The sequence below is a fragment of the Corapipo altera genome, unplaced genomic scaffold, assembly GCF_003945725.1.
Source record: "Corapipo altera isolate COAL_440 unplaced genomic scaffold, ASM394572v1 0, whole genome shotgun sequence".
Lineage (NCBI taxonomy): Eukaryota > Metazoa > Chordata > Aves > Passeriformes > Pipridae > Corapipo > Corapipo altera.
In genome coordinates, this window is record NW_020884872.1 from 59814019 (window position 1) to 59834883 (window position 20865).

Sequence of the window (20865 nt, forward strand, 5' to 3'; positions counted from 1 at the left end):
TCTCCTTGCTGGTCAGCAGTTTCTCTTCAGGGAACAGAGGTTAGTTTCAGTGAAGCTAAAGGAGCTAGTATGAATGGCTGCTATCCATGTGGAATAAAGAGGGGTTGTAATCTTGTGTCAAAAGTGTCTAATTCAAGGATTTATAAATAACAGTGCCTGTTGCAGATTCTGAAGGGCCTTGAGGCTCTTTGGTCTGCAACTGCATGTAAATACTCTTGCTGTAGTAACTGGATAGCAGATACTTGTTAGACACTACAGTGGTATCATGGATACAAGATTCTTAATGCTGGGGCTTCTTTGATGTTGGGATGTGCGAAGGGTTTTGATTCTGCAGCCATGCACATTCCCTTCTACAGCCCCTTTTCCTGCTGTTTGTTTCCGATTTAGCACAATGTGTGCTTTCCCGTGTCCCCTGGAGCAGCTTTGGGGGAAAGGTATGCTGTAATTGGTTTATAACCATTCATAATGACCTGGCAACTCCAAATAGCAACGGGGAGCAACTTAACGGGGAGCAACTTAACTTGTGATTTATTTAAGTAAGCTGCATGGATGAAAGGCACTCCCAAGCGTACAAGTTGAGCTAGTTGCCTAATTGGACGTAAATTTTCACATGTAGCTTGGAAAGAGAGGATTTTGTTATGAAAGGCTGAGTTTATAGGCAAGGTTCTGGACTGCTAAACCAGTTTGTGAGCAAAGTTTATTATTGTCTTTTTTGGGGAATGTCTCAGTTTTTTAATTCAGCAAGTGCTAATATACCCTTGTCACTTGTAAATCTAATAGAATATTAACTTAAGATTTTAATTTGAAGTTAGAATATCTGACCTTGCTTCTGGTGCAGTAAAACATACTTTGATTTTGAAAGCCAGGATCGGTACTGCTGCTTTGGTTGTAGTCTGTTACCAGTTTGTCGTCATTGCATTCCTGCTTATATTGTCAAGTCTCCTGATTTTTTTAAAAATTTTTTTTTGTCAAGGCTTTCTCTCACACAACACCCATGATACGAGCAACCCACCAGCTGCAAGGCATGATGATTCGACAGGCGGTGCGACACCCTTGGTAGTTGTAAGGCCACGGGTAGTAGCCCATGAGGGGCTCGCAGATTCTCTGGCACTGTGTGTAACTGCGCCGGCATTCAATGCAGCACACGCCCAGGTGATCCAGCATGGGGTCAAAAGCCATCCCTTCACCTTCCAGCTGCTGAAATGTAAAATATTAAATGTCATCCCGGTGTTCTCATTCTCACAGAATGGCAGAACAAACCCATGCTCCTGTTAACCCCACAAAGGGTAAAAACTGAAATCTTGGGCCTGTGGAAGTTAACTAAGCTCCCAGTAAGTGACCTGTGCATCTTGCTTTATTATTTTTTTTCTTTTGTCTTGCTCTCTTTGGCAGAAGTGGAGAATTGGTGCAATCACCCATATAAAATAAAAGGAACAACAGGCAGCTCTAACTTCCTTGTTTTTCTTCTACTGTCCTTGCAAAAGATCCAGCAACAGAAAGCTCCGAAGTTTTAAATATTAGTGATGAAAAAGATTTAGAGACAGTTATCTGAGTCTTTTGTGTAGGTGATGATGCCTGAAGTATATACTGTGTCTTTTATGTTTTGTTTTAATTTTTGTATTTTAATGATTTTTACAGCATTCCTAGGAAACTACTCTTTAAGGTATTCCCCTGGTCCCCTGCAGTTTTCTGAGTATTTCTCCCTTGTCTCTGTCTGCTTCCTTCCCTCCCACTCCCACCACACTTAGGTGCGATGTGGACAGTGAGGATTCTGCCTGTTCTGTAGCTGACAGTAAGGAGTTAAATGGAGCAAAGCATACATAAAAGCCTTTACCCTTCAAAATTCCTTTTCTCCTTTCTATGGGAAAAAGGTAACCTGGATATTCTGCTTTTTGCAGCTCAGTTGTTCTTTGCCCATTGGTGTTACTTCAAGAAAAGCAGCAGCAAAGAGCAAATGCTGAAATACCAGTCAGCTTTTTACCTGAGCATTTGTCATTCATAAAACTTAGCAGCACAACAAAAAGGTGGGACACGGAAAGGTGCTATCTCTTGACTGGGGTTGTACAGGACACTGGTGACAGCTGGGTGTTGTTTGGGACCCCAGCAACTCATTCCTAGTCCTGAGAGCAGGGAGGATGTTGTTTCCTTGGTCAGGATTCATCATCCTTGAATTCAGATACCTGCACTGTGAACTTCTACACCTGAGCTCGTTGTCCAGGCTCCACTTACAGTGGGTGAAGAGAAATAGCTCTAGGGAGGATTCATTTAATCCTTCAGGAAAGACTTTTTTTTATTACTATTTTTATTTTTTATTATTTTATTATTATTTTTTTTATTATTATTACTAATGGTCCTTTTCAATCAAATTATTTGGTCTCTAAGGAAGGTTCGATATCAGCATCTGTGCAGTAACTGTTGGTGAAGGTGAATCCAGCTCTGCAGGCTGAGGGAAGTCTGATGACCAGTATCTGACTGACCATTCTCCATTTGGCCTGGCAGCCCTTGGCTGGAAGAACAGACCTGTGGCAGTTGCTCTGCCACTGCCCTCCAGAGGCAGGACAGCTCAGACCTCATGGACATGTTCACGTCAGTAGCTGTGAGAAGTTACCTTCCAGTGCCACTGCTGTTTTACTATCTCGTGAGAGAGTCGATTTAGATCCACTTTATTTGGAGTGATTAATTTAAGTTTAATTAAGGGATGTCAACTCTGCAGAATGCTGTCACAGTATAATGATCTCCTGCTGTTGCATAAATGTCAAGTCAAAGCTGGGACTTGCTTCCAAAGCAGGAGGCATTTATCTTGTGACAGTGTTGTATTAAAATGACTTATTCCTGCTGCACCAAATGATGGGTGTAAATTGTCTGGCGCTGGTGCAGTAGACTGGAAGGTGCCTACTGTACAGCCAGCTTTCCTGCAGCGCAGCAGAGGTGTTGGGACACGGCAGGGTGGCTCCCGTGCTCTTTCTGTGGGCTGCTGCTTCTCAAAGGGTGAGAACAAGTTTTATGATAGTCGTCCTCCATCCACTGTTGCTGTCTCTAAACAGATTCTTCTCTGCCAGTTGCTTGCTAGACTAGAGTTGCTTACCCTGATAGAGAAGAGGCTGAGAAAAATAAATTTATTTGGCTGGACCATAATCTCTTTGCAATCAGACACTGCTACTGCTTTCCTCTGTAGTAGTCACTTGTGATACTAATTTCTGTTTCAGAGCAAAGCATGTTTCTAGCTACTGGACTCTCTTCTTCACGTAGTAAATGATGGGTTTCAGCTGTCTGATCAAGACCAGCTTTGGTTTGTTTTCAGAAGGTGCTATCCTTGTCAGATCTCCAGTGCTGTTTCCATATGAACCTGGAAACCCCAAAAAGCAACTTGGTATCAACTTGCCTTAACCTTGTGATCTCAAGCGCTTGTGCTTGTTTCAGACTGAAATCTAATCAAAACTGGGAGAAGAGGACTGAGGGAAGACTTTTTTTAGCTTCTTAGGTGTTTTGCAAGTCTGTTATTTCAGAGTAAAGCTGAACAGGCAAAATTGTGCAGATTAAAAAAAAAAAAAAAGAAAGACAAACCCCGCATCACCATCTGAGCTCTGAGAGAAGATTGCAGTGCGAATACTTACATTATATGGGTTGTCTGGATTAAATGTTTGATCTGTTTCTCGTCCCACTGGCCTGGTGTCGTTAAACTGGTGATCAAGCTCTTGACTCAGTTGCACTGTAGGTGACCTGGGGTTTACTTCTTCAGCAACAGCTTCCAAGTCTTCCTCATAAAAGTTTGATCCTGTTTGTCGCTTGTTTCTCTTCATTTCTCTCCTTTGGTTATCTGAAGAAATAATCACCAGAGGATAATCTTGAACATTCAAAGTAAAGATAAACAGAAGGTTCCTTGTATTTATCTAATGTTTCAGTGATTTCTTTAAATACTGAAAAAAGGAGAGGACAGAGGGCAGAGAGAAAGCCAAAGCTGTGTGTTAGTAAACCATGAGCATCCCCATGGGAGCTGCTTGCCTTTCTTTGTTGTATCTGCAGCCAATGTCAATCCAAACCAGTATGATTACCTTTTTTTCTCCCCTCTTCCCCTCCTTGAGGCAAAATGTGTGTGAGAAGATTGGTTGGGGTTTTTTTGACCCACCCTGTGGTCACTGATGCCAAGTCAGCAGCAGTTGCTAGCACTAGCAAGACCAGTCATACACATCTCATTTTTTAAAAATGATTTTGTGACAGAATGGTGCCCTGCTCTCAAGGACAGCTGGGGAACCTGGTGGAAACAGGTTCTGGACAGCTTTGATACTGCTCTTTTGTTGCCCAGTGGTATAGGCAAGGTCGTGAGGAAAGTGGAAAATGTTGGTAGCTTGGATCCACAGGTGCTCTGAAATGTGGTGAATTTTTTTTTTGCTTGTGTTGTGTTCTGATATTAACTGGACCAAGGAAGAATAAATCTTTTCAAGCCTTCTCTTCTCCTAGGCCTCGAAGTCACTTGGAGCAGTTGCTGTCTCCCTCGTGACTCCTGAACACCTTTGCTAAACTTGGCTCTGGGTGACAAGAGTACTTCAGTGTTGGGAATGCCCCCAGGACCTCATAAACCATCCACCAGTTGGGTAGCTTAAAGCATCTCATCCTTCCATTCCACTGATATCCTCTGGAGAAGCAGGGTAGGAAACAGGACAGGCTATGGTCCCAGGCCAGGAGCTTGATATTCCCCAACTCCTGGCCAGGTATAATGTTCCTGCTACCTGGTGTCAGCTACCTCAGCGTTTTGGGGGCTAGTTTGAGCTCTTGTCATTCTGTGGAAGGAGGCTAATTTCTCTGGGAATGTTTCATCTCATAGACACCCACATGGGCTGTATAAATTGTCTGAGGAAATACAAATATGGAAAATCTCTAATGGATAAACTTCAAACTCACAATCTCGGCATGAACCCACAAAGGCATGGGAAAACAGGCTGGGCAAGAGAGGAGAGGAGTCTGGTTTCTCAGATGTGCAAGTTTGAGTGGCAAACATGATGTCAGGAAGGCATTTAGATGAAGGGAGGGATAAGATACTTTTTAAATAAAAGAAGTGTTACCTTTGGGATATGTTGGTCGCAGCCAGAAAATTGGAAGATCCCCGCAAAGCTCTAAAATTTTGGGGCTTAGGAAGCTGTTATGCTTGATAGGCTCATCTGCAGCCACCCAGATAAGGGAATTTTTGTCAAATCTCACAGGCATGATTTCATCTTCCTGCAAATAGAAGAGTGTAAATCCTTTGCTGCTCAGTGAGCAGTCATGTGCCTGCTTTCTGTTAATTCTTGAGCACCAAACTGTATAATCACCCGCTGCAACTAATACTGAGCATCCTTCTGTTGCATGAATGTGAACTGACTTTACAGAGCCAAGGCCTGGGGAAAGGCTGCCGCAGCTGAAACAAAGGGCAAAACTACTGTCAGCTTCTCTGGGGCTGTGATTTCACCCATCTCACTCCTGGAAGGCTTTTGCCCCACATGCATGGGCTGGGTGTCAGAGATCTTTTCAACCCAAAGCATCAGTATTCCAGGTGGTAGAAACTGTGAAGGTTTACCACCTTCAGCAAAGCAGCAATGAAATACTCCAGCAAAATCCAAGCCCCTAATCTTTTATTATGCCCCATTCACATTTGATGTACTCCCAATATAACTGTATTTACAATGTGTGCAGGGGATGGGGGCCGGAATCTTGTTCAGAAGTTTTAGAGAGGATTATAGCTTGAGAGCTGCTCCAACTTCTAGTTCTAAGTCAACGTGATCGGTCTGATTAAAGGTCTTGTTTGGTAAAAGCAATTCAATTGACCAAAAACTTGAAGTGCAAGTTAAAGGAGCCTGCCTTTTTGAAGTGTACCCTGCAGGTTTTTGGTTCATATCTTCAAAGTAATGCAGGAAAATGCCAGTGATTGATTCTTTAAAGTTGTTAGTTCAAAGTATTATTTTACATAAAATGTGTAAGTATTTTATAGCAACAGTGAAATATTAAAAGCAAACCAACTTTTGAATCATGAAAACCAGTATGGTTTCAAAGTTAAAATTCTAAATTGCTTTCATGAAAGTCATCAAAACTCGTTATATAACTGACTAGATCAATTTATTCCCTTGGGTTGTTGTTTCTTTAGTGTGTTTATTGATTTCTTTTGTAGGTCTCAAGTCATTTAAGTTTGCTTTCCAATCCGTCTACTGCTCTTTATTTATATTCTCTCACTTAAGCTTTTATCAACATAAGAAATATCTAAGTCTAGTTTTCAGAAATAAAAATACCCTTTGTTTTTGTTTGAGATGATCCTGACTTGTGAGCAGCCAGAATTTGGGTATCTATAAAACTCACTTTACTCAACCATTTTTTTAAGCAATGTTATGATACGCATTATAAGAAAACAGCATATGCATACTTTCTCCTAATATGAGAGAGAGGACTTGCTCTAGAAAAATAAATACTACTTTGCCATTCCTGTTGTACATATAGCCTGGAAAGTCGAATGTCAGGGAAAGGTTAATGATAGCACTGAGTTGCCTGCTTGTTTTGGCCTCGGTGCATACAATTCATTGCAGCGTTCATGTAGGTGATGCATCTTTGGAGAAAATGCACAAAAAACAGGACAAGGAAGCAGGCTTGTTGTCACCAGGGAAAGTATTAGAAATAACTTTTTGACTGTTTTAGGATAATGTCTTCATGTCTATGACTTTGTTCTTACAAAGAGATGAAAAATTCAAACTTTGTCTTTAGGCAATAGTGCTAGTGAAGACAAAAAGCCCAGGTGCCTTTAAAATAAGGCAAGGAAAGATGGAGCTCTCTGTCTGGAATTTGTGCAAGTTCTCTTTCCCACCGTGGAGAAAATTCCACCAACTTCAGGGGGCTTTGTAACATTTCTGCTGCCTTGCTGACTTGGTTTGGAGACCTTTTTCCCCTTAGTTTTGAAGTAGATGTTCAGTAATCACAGCACCGCTGCAGGTAGGTACAGCGGTACAGCCTTAACAGCGCCTCTCTCCTTGCTAATTGTATCTGCTTTTATTCTCTTGGGACCAGAGCAAACCTAGGGAAAGAAGTTGTGAATCTCCTGTGCTCTCCTGTCAGTAGCTGAGTCCCCACTAGTGTCCAGGCTCAGCCATACTCAAGTCACTGGAGCCACTTCTGTGTGAGAGATGGGTTTGGGGGTCTGAGCTCTGGGAAACTCAGACTTTGCTCACATAAAGCTATAGGCTTTTTTTGCAAAAGTGAGGTGAGGAGATGGTTTGGCAGTATCTGGGTGAGAACTGCAGCCTTTTTGCTTGCTGTGATACAGGTTCTATGAAATTTAGTTGCCATGTTGTAAAATGGTTTGATGCTAAGAAGGCAATTTCTTAATTTTTTAAAAAATTATTATTTCTTCTGAGTTACCTGAATTTTTGCCATATTTTCCACAATTCCCTTTTATTGACTATTTCAGAGGGCTTGAGTGATGGAGTCCATGCTTCTGTTCAAGAGCATTGATCCTGGGATCTACCATGATTGCATTGACTAAAGAGCTGCTTCTTCCATGCTCTCCCTTCCAGCCTTGTGCACAGCCTATTCTCAGGCAGGAGCTTTTGTCATGGAGGTCTTCTATGGATCTGTTAGAGATTAGTCTGTGGCTTCCCCACTCACTAATCTGCAGCCTCTCACGATGTCCCTGGACACAGTGACATGTCTGGCACCAATCTTGCTTTTCAGGGACCCCTTGCAACCAGTCAGTGAATCCTCAACTATCATTCACTATCCTCAACAACCCTGCAATTAGCCACAGTGGCTTTCAAATCTCATTTTTAGTTGTATTTAAGTACCACTTTAAGACCCTCTCTGTACAAAGAGTAGTTGAAAAATAAATAATTAGATTACCCCTTACCAGCTCAGATGAGAGGCTCGCTTTAGTCATAGCATCAACTTCGGGGACGTGAGCTTTTGGCTGAGCTTTGATGTAACACTTTTCTCCTTCAGCAAAACGGATTCCAGTTATGCCCTGCAAAAGCAGAAGGCAGGGGGTTGTGCACAGCCCTCCAGCTCCTCACTACCCTAAGAAAGCGCCTCAGCTCTGCTAAAATTGCCACTGAATTTTCATTCTGAATGCTAATCTTATTTAAAACCAGATGCAATAAAACGCTCTTCTCTCATCATTTTAGCTTCACAATTTTGGTCAAATGGGTCTAGAAGTTTTTACTTCATTTCTAAAAGTGGGGGGTGTTTTATGTAAGTGCTTCCATGCAAGCTGTAGGCTACTTGGAGTAGCTCTGTTAAGGAATTACTTGACATGATTTGAACTGTAACTTAGCACCTAACGTAGGAAGTCTCAAAGTTGTGTTAGCTGGTGGTGTGGTACCCTTGTGACACAGATTTACAAAAATATGGGGGCAGCTTAGTTCAATTTATACACGTAAGTGGCTGTGACAGCAAGGGAAGTTTGTGATGGGAAATTTGGTGCAGAAATCTGTGTGTGGGACTTCGTCTCGCCTGCTAGGGTGAAACACAATTGCATAAACCATGGATGTCTAGTTTTAAGCAAGAGAAGGAGCTCCAGAGGGAGCAAGTCTCTAGAAAGTCTTGGGGTGTACCTTCCCGACCTGTGCCAGAACCTCAGGCATCAACATTTTGCTTATGGGAACCTTGTCTGTAGTTTCTGCATTTCTGCTGTAGGTTTTTGGGTATCCATAAAAGAACTCTTTCTTTATGTTATAAATTTAGATAACTTGTTGTAAATGACAAAACGTCTTGTTTTTCATACAGTTGCACATGCTCCAGCCAACCACCAAAATACAATTACTTAGTGCCTTCTGAGATGTGCTAGTTTTCTGCCTGGCCTCTAGCTGCCAGGACAAGGGGGCATGGGTGTCAGCATGTCCCCTCTCACCTGCCCTGAAGGGGCATCGTGGGTGCCCTGGCCATCTAGTGCAGCATGAGATGGATGGTACTGGGACACCTGAGTCCTGTCCTGTATGTTGCAGGTCCTGAATTGCTAGGCACACCCCCATCAAAACAAAGTGACTAATTGTTGAGCAGTAAGAGAGGGGATGGCTGTGCAGGGATGGATGCACTAGGAAATAAGGCTTTGGGATGCACCAAGTATGCTAGGAGTACCCTAATATTGCCAAATCCAAGCCTTCACGGACTGTGCAATCATTCCAGCAATGCCAGTCAATCAAAAGCTACTGATGTAAATACTAATCCGTTGGTAGCACATCTCTTCAATTGCTTTCACCTTTTTGTGCATTCTTGGCTCAAAACCCAAGGGGCAGCATCCCTTTGCTCTCTCTGAGCCTGATCCTGGCTCTCTGTAATTACAAGCAGGCACTGTCCCTGGGAGGTCCTTTTAGCTGGTTGGTGTTGGGAGCTGATTTGTGACCTGGATACGACAGGCAGTACTTACCAGCAGCACATTTGGAGGCAAAATGAATTCAGTATCTCTCCAGTGGACTGATGCTTTTGAGTGGATTTGAAATCGCAAAGGCAAATGAGAAGAGCTCACTGTAGATGCTCTTATTCAGCTGCTAATAATGTTGCTATGGTGATGTTAATGAGAGTTCCGTAAAGGCAGAACTGCAACTGTGGTTGGGGTCCTGTGGTTGGGGTCCAGGGTCTTCTGGCATGGATTTGTTTGTACTTGCTGAGAAGCCAAGGAGCTGAATTTCCCTGCCTTTCTAGATCCAGCAAGGGGAAGGTGGCTGCTCCAGAGGCAGAGATGCTTCAAAGCAGCAGCATCTTTATTTTCAGTGCTGCTTTGACTTACAGAGGACTTAACTCTGAAGCTGAGTGTTTTGTGCCTGAGAACATTAACTGCAGAGTCTGGGCCCTGTAAATGGGTTTCTGCAGCATCACATAGATGTGCCTTTAGTAGCTCAGGGGTGGTACAGGTCAGTGAACTACTCTGTCCAAGCTGTTAAGCTGCGCTGATATTTGGCATCTGTTGGTCCAGGCTCTGTGGTGAGCAGCCACAGCTGAGTTGCTGGTGTACCCAAATGTGTTTACTTCAATCCAAGTGACCCAGCACCTTGTATTTGGTGAATGGATGCATAATCTGTGCTAAATGCCTCCATCCTCTCCCCTGGGGATGAACTTAGGCCAAGCCATGGAGAGCAGCTCCCATCCTTGATCTCAGGGCAGAGCAAGCTCCCCAGGTCAAGTGCTGTATAGTGGTCTCTCCTTGGTGTCTAGTTGGCTTACTGTCTTGACCCTATGCTCCTAAAACAGGTATGTTTGGGGGAAGTGGTTTTTCCAGTTCAAGTGACAGGAAATCATGCAAGGGTTGTTTCACAGCCTGCCAGAATGTTTTTCTAGCAAGATCTCAAGGTTGCATGTTGTAGTTCTGCTCAGCGGTGTGAAAATGCAGAGTGTTAACATGGAGCCAAATCTGATGTAGCCTAATCCATATTACTTCCCGGAGTGGTACATGGCATGGCTTATTCCCAAAAAGCACTTAGATTTTGTTTAGGAGGAAACTGCCTGTCTCCCTGTGAAAGCAAGCCAGGAGAGTAAGAATGTTTGTGTGGATGTTTGGAGGCTGGAACCTGAGACTGACTGGGGCGGAGAAGTCAGGGCAGGGCAAGGTGTCCTTAGAGTCCAGCAGTGGAGCATGTTACATGAAGGACAAGGGTGACAGTACTTACAATCTGAAAATCATGAACTTCAACAGCCTCTTCATTCCCACTTCCTGTTTTGAATGTCTCTAAGTTATTTCCAGCATCTATTTCCATTGATCCATCTTGTACTTTTCCATTAATGCTCATAGTGTAGTGAACATTGTACACCTGGAATTGAAAAAAGATCAATAGCACATGCTAGTAGCTGCTTATTGCTTTCCTCCTACACTGGGCAGTGGGTCAATCTGACTATCATATCCCTATTTAGCTCCTAACTTTTGCTTCTGTAAGCATTTGATAACCCTCCAACAATCAACACTGCACTACTGGACCATCGGGGCAGGCTGGTGGTGGGGCAGCTAGACCAGAGAGGTTGTTCAGTCTCCATCCTTGGAAGTTTTCAAGGCCCAACTGGATAAAGCCCTGAGGAACCATTTCTGACCCCACAGCTGTCCCTGCTCTGAGCAGCAGGTTGGACTAGAGACCTCTTGAGGTCCCCCTTCCAAGGGAGTGCTCACAGTTCTACTCAAAAACAATGTCAGGTAAGTCCACATCCGGGTTCACTCTGACCTAAAAACCTTCTTCTAGGTCATATTTTAGGAATTGCTTGTTATACTGGCATGATTCCCAAAGGAAAGCAGGAGCGAATATCCTACTCTGAAGGAGACCAACCCCTATTTATGTATTAGGATGTTCTGCTGAGGCACAGAAAAACAGGTTCCTCTTGAATACGAACATGCTTCCCAGCTTGTAATGGATGTGAACTTTGTTTAAATTGGATGTGAAGTCGTATAGGCTTGTATTTTCCTTGTCAGCGTATTTGCTCTTATCCTATTTTCAATGAGGAAAGCTGCAGCGTGGTTTGTATTTGCTGGAGGACCACAATCTGTGGAGGGCTTTTGTGATTCTCTTGTGCAGCTCTGCCAGAAGTGCTGTACAAGCAGTTTATTTTGAGTCTTAAAAGAGCCTTTGCAGCATTTTAATGAAAAATTTACACTGACAGCTAGAGACAAATTTCTTCTTCTCTCACCTTCGCTCAAGAAAGTCTAAGGTGCTAAAGATTCATGGTTCCTCAGTTATACAGAGTCACTCCCATATTCTTAGCTGTCTAGGACTCCTGTTGAATGTGGTTCATAGAACCAGACCAATCTATGTGACCTCCCCTGATAGGGGCTGAGTCTGAGTAGAAACTTTGATACTCCTGTCAGTTAAGGAAGAATTTAAAAATATTAAATAAAAATAAGGATTAAAAAATGCCTTATTTTTTTAATGAATTATGCTGAATATAATTTTTACAGTTGCTTCCTAAACATTTGCAAGTCAAGTGGAGCTTTCTGAGATTGGAGGCAGCTTGGAAAAATAACTCTCAGGTTTCTCAGTGTCTTCACTGGGAGATCAACTTCACATCTAGAGATCAACATTGAAGCTTAATGACTACTCTGAATGTGACATATTTTACAAGGCTGAATTTAGATGATGGGAGCAATAAAAAAAGGTGAAACTTTGTCCTGTACTCCACAAGTGCACCCACCTCCTCAGAACTGAATGCACTGTATCCCCATTTGTGTCCTTCTCTCTTTTCAAAAGCCTAGAGAAGTAGATGGCTCTTGCAGCGTGTCTTGGAGGTCAGCAGCGTGTCCTGTCTTTCTGGGGGAAAACCTTGTACTTTTCTTTCTGATTATCTGAATTATCGCTCTGTGTGTGGGTGTGTCTCACAGAGGAACCTCTGCTCTGGTTGCTGGAATTCACACAAGGCTCTCCTTGATGAGGACTGGCGTGTGACCGGAGGCAGCACAAAACTTCTTCCAAGGTAAATTCAAGGATACTAACTTAATTTATGGAGTAAGTTACATTTATGTGTGTACCATCATGTCTCAAATATGCTTTAAACACAAATACTATGTAAACAGAAAGAAAAGTTAATCTGTAAACATGTTCTAATGCTCTGAGGTTTGGTTCTTACACTGACCAACAGCTTCTCATTTTCATGGGTTTTACTTGTCCCCCGGAAACTGTAAATAACAAAACTTACCAAGACTTTAAAAATTGCTCCACAGCTGCTAAGCAAAAGTGCCTAAGTGTATGCACAGTCATACAAATTATCAGAGTATGGTGCCTGTTACTGGGTTAATTATAGCATTATATAGTTGAGGGTCTAGGTAGAATGTGGATCAAGAATGCAGATGATGTGAAAAAGGAATTTACACATTTCAATGCTTTTTTTGTCCTGAGAGCTGGAGCTTGCCCAGGATGTGAATCCCCAGGGACTAGTTGTGGTTTGAGTTCACTGAGCATTTGCAAGCAGAAATCAATGTAGCATCTGTGCTTTCAAAGATGTTTCGTGCTTGCTAGTAAATGTGCTTCCAGGAAGCTCCATCCAAACAGCCACCAAAGATAGCGATTATGGGTTTGGATTTTAGATGTTTGGAAATTTTTGAAAGCGTGGAAAAAAATACAAGAGAAAAATAAAGATCTCTTTATAGACCTCGCAAGAAGAGTTTCCAGGCCATGCCTTCTCCGTACGTGCAAGAGCTCCCAAGCCCGCCCGCCTCCGGGTGCGGACGTGCCGCTGGGCCCGGCGCCAGCCGCGCTCACCTGCTGCTCCGTGGCTTTCCAGAAGTAGAAGGCGCCGATGGCTCCGGCCAGGAGCAGGAGCGCTCCAGCGATCAGCACTGCGGCTCCGGCCTTCAGCAGCCGCCCGGGCCCGGGGGGCGCCGCCGCCGCGTATGCCTGCGGAGAGAGCGGGGATGGGGCGGAGCGGGAGCCCCCGGGCGGGCAGAGACCCCGGCCCGGCGGGACCCGCACCCCGGCACCCCCGTTCGAACCCCGACCCGTCCTGAGCCCTGGGCTTGACCAGACTCGAGCCGTCCTGATACGACCCCATCACGATCTGTTCGGTCCGGATCCGATCCCACCCGACCCGTTTTGTCCCGATCCGTCCCGTTACATCCCGACCTGTCCCGACCCGACCTACCCCGGTACGCAACTCGTCCCGTCCCCTCCCGACCCGACCCGTGCCGTCACATCTCGACCCGCTCGGTCCCGTTCCCTCCCGACAAGTTTTGTCCCCATCCCACCCGGTGCCGCCCGGTGCCGCCCCGCATCACTCACGGGGGGCAGGCACAGCTCCACATCGCCGGGCCCAGCGTGGGCGATGGGCACCTTCTCGGAGCCCTCTGCCATGGCTACCGCGGGATGGAGAGGTGCCCCGGGCTCCGCCGCCGCCCCGGCCCCAGCCCCAGCCCCGACGGGGGGCTGCACCGCCCCGGCCCGCCCCGCTCCCGGCCCCGGCCGGCGGGGAGGGTAGGACCGCCCCCTCCAGGGCACAATGAGCCCCTTGAGCGGCCCAGCGGCCGCCGGAGCTCCCCGGGGCTGTGACCTCCTGCCCCGGCCCAGTCCCCCGCCACCCCACCCTCGGGTCTGGTCTCCAGCTCCCGAGCAGGGGGTGTAGGGGACACACGCCCCCTGCGTGCCGTGGTGGAGAGGAGGGATGCCCCGCCAGAGAGACGGCCGTTATAAAAAAACAGCTTTTAAAATAGAACAACATATTAACTGCTTTTTTACACTTGCCACAGGAATTCACAGGCGCTGGAGTTGACAAGCTGCTTGTTCGTCGATTGCTCTGCTAAACACCTCGCTGCCTGGCACAAGGCAACAGCCTCGTGTCCAGGCTGGGCACAGCCTGGGAAAGGGAGCATTGAGCCCAGGCCTGGTATAGGCAAAGGGGCAAAGGATTTGCCTTTGACTTCAGGAGGAAATGCTACACAGCGTTTTTTAAAGATTTTAATTTATTAAGGTCGTGCATACCTTGAGCCTTTACCTCTGAAGTGGATGTATCTCTCAGATTTCCTGTGTTTCCTGTAATTTGACATGCTCAGTTTTTGTTTTGTTTTGTTTTTTGAGCATCTGAAGTACAGTAGGATTATAGGAAATTTTGCTTGAAAGTAATGTTTACCTGCATCTGTTTACTCATGTAAATATTGTACATGGCAAGCTTTTAAGGGCTACAACTGGCTATGTGTGTCTGTTCATGTGTCTGTCCATGTCTGTGTTTCTTTCATGCCCCATATGGATGTCCTGCCTGTACATACATGCTCATGCATGTGTCTACATGTGCATTTCGATGCTGGAAAATAAACTGTGCTGGATCCATTTGGGGCTGATGGTGGCAAACACCAAGCACAGCATCCTTCACCAGGCTGGAAGCTGAGAAAAAACAACTGCAAAAAGAGCATGAAGGGAGGATGTCTGAGTTGTGACCTCTCCTGCCCTGCCTTTCTTGCTTAGTGGCCCAGCTCCAGCTATCCAGACAGGCAACAGCACTGCATTGTGGTGGGCTGTTAATCTGGGGAGAGTCTGCCACATGGGGCCCCATCTAACTCCAGAGCAGTGCCTACACTAACCAGATCTGCTGTAGCATTTTTTTTTTCAAAGTATGCATCTCCATTTATATTTCTCTTCCCTTTTCCCTTTCTTCTCCATTTTGCTTGTCTGTCTTGTTTTGTTCAGTTGTTGCACACTACTGACATGTCCTCCCATTTAAAAATTTCTGGAATCTTGATAGCAGAGGCCAGCTGATGACCTTGTCCCACCATGGCTCATCCCTCAAAAGGCAAGTTTGGCCCCCACAGTTGATTTCCTACACCTGCCTCTCCTCTGTGCCCCACTCCATAACTGCAAAAATCTTATTTTTTTTTCATATCTAAATCCCCTTAACTGACTTGACCAGTAGTTTAAAACCCATCATCCAGCACTGCAAAAGCAGAGAAAGCTCAGAGCCTGCTGGCAGCTTTGAGTCTGTGTGCTTGGGGACTGACTATCAGAGACAGACAGTCTCCATTTTCCTTCCCTTGAACCCAAATTCATCCTTCCCGTTGATTACTGTCGTTAACGATCAGACCTTCAACCAAAATTTAACTGGCATAGTTTCTGCTGAAAATAAACACAATCACAGCTCATTAAATCAAAAGCAAAGCCTACTGTGCAACTTCCTAAACTAGGACATATTCCAGCCTGCTCTCAAATGACATACTGTGCTAGGTTGGGGCTAATAATAAGATTATGATCCTCTTCATTAGCAAGTATTTTGTTACACCAAAAATCTCGTGAATGGATATGTCTGTCTTGGCAAAATGTGAGAATCCCAGTCTTTGATCTCAAACCTTCATTTAGCATTGCTGCTTTAAAAAGACAGATTTATTTTAAGGCCCCTGTGCTTGTCTCCCACGGGAAAATGTGCCAGGGAAGGAGTGCTTGCCTGGGAAGAGATGATGCTCATTGGGGTTTCAACTTGTTTGAGCTGCTTCCCCTGAGACTGAGGTGGTGAAGCTGCTGCCCCTCCCATCCTGACACTCATCTGAGTGCCCAGTGGCTCCTTCTTTGGGAGGTGACTGGGAGGACAGTCACCCAAGCTGTTTTGACAAGCAAAAGTGTAGCTCAGGGTGTGGTGTTGAGGAGGAGTGTCAGCAAAGACAATATTGGTGAAAGACTGAATAGGTGGAATTCAGTCATGCTGGATATTCACAGAGGAACCTTCACTCCAGGTGCTGTGTAATGAAGTGCAATACCCCCCCGGGGGCAAACGGGGGGGGGGCAGGGGGCCCCCCCCCCCCCCCCCCCCTCCACTGATGGAGCAGTAGCGACCCTGTTGGGTTTTGGCACAGGCAGATTCCAACAATTCCAAGCAATGATGCCATTTACGAGCTGATCTGCAGGGATTGGTGTTCAACTGCCAGTCCTTGGATGGCTGGGGTGTGAGCTCACCTGGGGGATGTGAGATGGTTCCTGCTCACCTGGGAAGGTGTGGATGGGAGAACTGGTCCTTTGGGAGGGAGCTGTTCTGCCTAAACCCCAGGAGAGAAGCTGTGCAGCATTCCCTGCTCAAGTCAAGGTACAAATCCCTCAAGTAATCTTCCAAACATATTTTTCTCATGCAGGGAACAATCCCAGATTATTTTTTTCCCAACTCTGAGCATCATTGCCTCTTCTTCTTTTGTTCCACAGACAGAGGAAGAGCAGCATGAAATTTCAGGCAGACAGAAAAGAAAAAAAATGTTCCTGTTACACGGTTCACAGCTTACCACGTCTCGTTAACCCCTATGCTCATGCTTTACCTTTTGTGCGGGCACAGAGCTGTTTTCCTTGGAGGGTGCAGGGAGTGCATCTTTTGCCATTTGATTGATTAGGCGACGAGAGAAAACAGGATTTTTTAGACAGATGCAAATCTGTGCAAACAGCTCAGCATTCAGCAGCTCCAGACTCTTGCTGCAGAGTGCAAAGATGAGCGCAACAGCCAGTGTTTGCAGGGCTTAGGACAAAAAAAACGTGACTTGCCTTTCACTGGCTGAACCCTTCATTTGCAATAAAGATGATGATGATACAAGTGTCTGAGTCCAGTCTCCTCTCTAAATAACATGTGTGTGCTCAGCTGGATTAAGCCAACTTCTGAGGCTGGAAATCATAATAACAGTCTTTTACAGGACAGCCTTTCTGGTCGTCTAATACTATTATCCTCTGGGCTGAAAAGCATTCCAGAGCACTTGGAGTGCTACGGTGAATGTGAGGTTGTTTAGCTGATAGTACTGGCTTGTCTCAAGGAAGCACATTTTCTCATTATTTTTCAGTTTAAAGAAAAAGTTTAGAAGGAGAAATAGGAATATTAAAAATGAGAAGGATTTGGTCATGCTGTGTGCCTTTCTGTAAGTCTCTTATGGTACCTTATGCATTTCATCTTCATTTTATAAGTGTTCCAAATAGTTATTTGAATTCCATGATGGTCCGAACAAAAATTTGTGAGGGCTACTGAGACTGGGCACCTGATTCACTGCTCTGCTTTTCCATGGCTTTACAGCACCATAACATGGTGCCAATTCAGGTGCCACATACTTGATGTCTTTTCAAAATAACCAAAGAACTTTGGGGAAAAAAATCCTATGAAAAAAGAAAATGTTGACTTTGATTTGATTGGTAGCAAATTAAACTAATCTTACCCTGTCTTTATCTCAACCCATGAGCCTTTTGTTATATTTTCTCTCCCCTGTCCAGCTGAGATGGGGAGTGATAGAGCTTTGGCAGGCACTTGGTATCCAGCCGGGGTCAACCCACCACAATAGCAAAGTAGGACAATTGAAATGAAATGAAATCCTAAAAACATTTCCCCCCCACCCCATCCTTTTTTCCAGGCTCAACCTTGCTCCTGATTTTCTCTTGCTTCTACGCAGCAGTGGCACAGGGGGATAGGGAACAGGGGCTGTGGTCAGTTCATCACATGTTGTCTCTACCGCTGCTTCCTCCTCAGAGGGAGGACTCCTCACACTCTGCCCTTGCTCTAGTATGGGGTTCCTCCCACGGGAGACAGTCCTCCATGAACTTCTCCAGTGTGAGTCTTTCCCATGGCTGCAGTTCTGCATGAACTGCTCTAGTGTGGGTCCCTGGTGGGGTCACAAGTCCTGCCAGCAAACCTGCTCCAGCTGGGCTTCTGTCTCCATGGGGCCACAGGTTCTGCCAGGAGCCTGATCCAGCATGGGCTTCCCACATGGTCACAACCTCCTGCTGGCATCCTTTTGCTCCTGGAGCACCCCCTCCCACTCCTTCTTCACTGGCATTGGTGTCTGTAGGGCTGTTTCTCTCACATATTCCCACTCCTGTCTCCATTTGCTGTTTTGCCAGGTTTTTCCTTCCCTTTCTTAACTCTGTTACCCCAGAGGTGCTAGCACTGTCCTTGATGGGCTCAGCCAAGGCTAGCAGTAGGTCTGTCTTGGAGCTGTCTGGCATTGGCTCTATTGGACACTGGGAAAGCTTCTAGCAGCTTCTCACAGAAGCCACTCCCACAGCTCCTCTGCTACTAAAACCAAATACAGTTATTTAACACAGTGACAACCTAAGAATTTTGATAAACTCTAAATATTCTTGCTGGTACTGAGCCAAAGGATGAAAACCCATATATGGCTCTCATCTCTGTGGTGTCCCTGGACGTTGTGGTGCCCCTGGGATGCTCTCTTTTCCACCTCTTGTCCCCCACTGACACAGTCTTCCCTTTTTTGACCAGCGACTCATGAAATTTTGAACACCAAACCCATTGTTTTTCCTGGAAGGCTGTGAAATTCTTTCTGGAAAGCCCTGCAATGTCCTGTGCTCTAATGTTACTCTAGGAGAAGACAGGCATCCCTGTTTGCTCTGTTTGGGAGGTATCCCCAGCAGGACATCCCAGTGCAGCTGAGCTGTCCCCACTTGACAGCATGGCCTTAAACGTGCTTGGTGCAGGATGTCACTCATCACCCTGAATCCTTCCTCTTCTCTCCTGTGGCCGAATGAGGACATATGGGCCATCAGTTTGCTCTTCCTCACTCCAGGATGCTAAAGGCTGATTTGTCTTTCCCCAGGGCTGAATCCCATCTATCCATATGTCTTCATCTTATTCTTCTTAATTTAGCTAGTAGCTGTGCCTTCTGTTTTCCTTGAATTAAAGAAATAAAATAAAATAACTAGCTGTCATTACTTGCTTTCATTCCTACCTTTAACGATGTGATCTCTTTTGTAGATATTCTGTGCAAATTGCTCATAGGCTGCTTTCTTTCTTAACCTCCAACCACAGCTTTGTGCTTTGGAGGTAGTTATCATCTTAAACAACTTGGTAGCATCAATCTGTTTCTTTCCCAGAGGCTTCTTTACACTTTGATGAGAAATCTGCTAAGTTTCTTTTTGCTTTGTAGCAAAGGCTGAGCCTAGTGTTTTTTTTCTCCCCTCACCGAAAAGCACCCATGAATCAACTATAATTCTTTTTTCGATCTATGCACTGTTCTTCTAATGATTTCATGACCTGACTTTAGAGAATATTTCCTACGAGATTGTCCCAGAGGTGTCTGCAGTGCCAGAATGTTTTTTACAAATCCAGTCTCTTGAACTGTATATTTTACTCACCCTTCTGATAACAATTTAAACATTTTTTCTGCTTTCATCACCTTTATGAGACATTTGCAGGAGTTGATTCCAGCAGATTTAATCCTTATTCCCCTATTTTCGGTTATTTTATTTAGCCTCTTACATCAGGCATTTTATTTAGCCAATCTATAATACTTCTTTCCCCAGATTAGATCTTTACTTAAAAAAAAATAAAATTCTTCCAGAATACCCTCTCTCACATCAGATTTCAGAACCTAAACCTAGGAGAGTGAAAACACCAATAAACAACCATGAGAAATTTTTGTGTTGTGGGACTTTTTATCTTCACAACCCTTTTCTTGACAACTTTTTATCTTCACAACCCATTCCTGTCCTCAGAAATGACCATGGAGACTATGACATGCATCAAGGTGTTCCAAGGCCTCTCTGTTTCCCACTGAGGGCTGTAATAGCTGCATTGCCTCTAAGGCTTAGGTTGGAACATGGATGAGAAAATGGGTAAGTTCTAACTGGAAAATCCAGTAAACAGTGCTACGGCTCAACCGGGGCTATGGATCACTTGGATAAATATTTCCCTGAGAGGTAGAAGATAGGGTAGGCAGCAACCAAGACAATCATTGTTTCTGGGCCATTCCTGTCCTCCCTCCATGGCTTTCCTTACAAAATCAAGCTTTATCAGCAACAACAATGATTTTGGCCTGGCTAGGGCCAAATCTCCTATCTCAAAGATGTGATTTGGTAAGCCTGGAACAGCAGAGTCCTCATTTGTGTCCAGTGTGGACTGCTGAGGGGAACAAGTGCTTGAGAAATAGTATGAAAAAAGCTGGGGACCTTTCACCTTGAACATCCTGGAAGAATGAGGGATGGAGGGAGGAGAAGCAGCCTGTGACCTGGAGGCCTGATGAGTTGGGAGAAGGGATTGTGAGCTCCCGGGAATAACTGACTGCTGTGGGGCTCACAGTTGCTGCTGTCCTGAGGACCCCCAACACAGCCCTGTTTCTCATAATAATTTAAGCTCCACATGTTATAGCCCATCTGCTCTGGGCCATGCATGGCATGGGGAGAGCTGAGGATGGAAAACACCACCGCAGGAAAGGGGTCTAATTGGAGAAGGGATGGCAGTGCCCTTTGTCCACAAGTTTGTGGGGTCCTGTGAGTTCAAGCGCAAAGCCCAATCCAACTGGCTGGGGGAACACTGAGGAGGGCTGAGGATGGGCATGGCCTTTCCCTGCTCCTCAGCAGCAAGACTTTCTCCTTGCTGACAGACTTCTGGTTGCTGCCTCAAGCTGCTGCCTGTTCTTGCACAGTGTATTAGGGACAGTAAGGACTTGTTATCAAACACTTCTGGGGTTGGTTTTGGAGAATAAGAAGAGTTAGCTTG

At 45.1% G+C, this 20865-nt stretch overlaps 1 protein-coding gene across 1 annotated transcript; it reads right to left on the reverse strand.

Moving 5' to 3' along the window:
- On the reverse strand, positions 1–13798 carry CNMD (chondromodulin). Its single transcript, XM_027650023.1, has 7 exons — positions 13695–13798; positions 13179–13313; positions 10611–10751; positions 7859–7972; positions 5061–5214; positions 3615–3817; positions 1–1197 (listed from the first exon to the last, which is right to left on the reverse strand). Exons 1-7 carry the CDS (start codon positions 13764–13766, stop codon positions 982–984), a joined length of 1035 nt encoding a protein of 344 aa, XP_027505824.1. The 5' UTR covers positions 13767–13798; the 3' UTR covers positions 1–981.
- Positions 13799–20865: the final 7067 nt, after the last annotated feature.

What these genes read in the sequence shown, in the direction of transcription:
- CNMD (XM_027650023.1), bottom strand. Translation starts at nt 13,766, where the DNA reads ATGGCAGAGGGCTCCGAGAAGGTGCCCATCGCCCACGCTGGGCCCGGC. An exon ending in GGAAAGCCACGGAGCAGCAG is followed by an intron (nt 10,752 to 13,178) that starts GTGAGCGCGGCT and finishes TTTCAATTCCAG; the next exon opens with GTGTACAATGTTCACTACAC. An exon ending in GCGACCAACATATCCCAAAG is followed by an intron (nt 3,818 to 5,060) that starts GTAACACTTCTT and finishes TTATTTCTTCAG; the next exon opens with ATAACCAAAGGAGAGAAATG.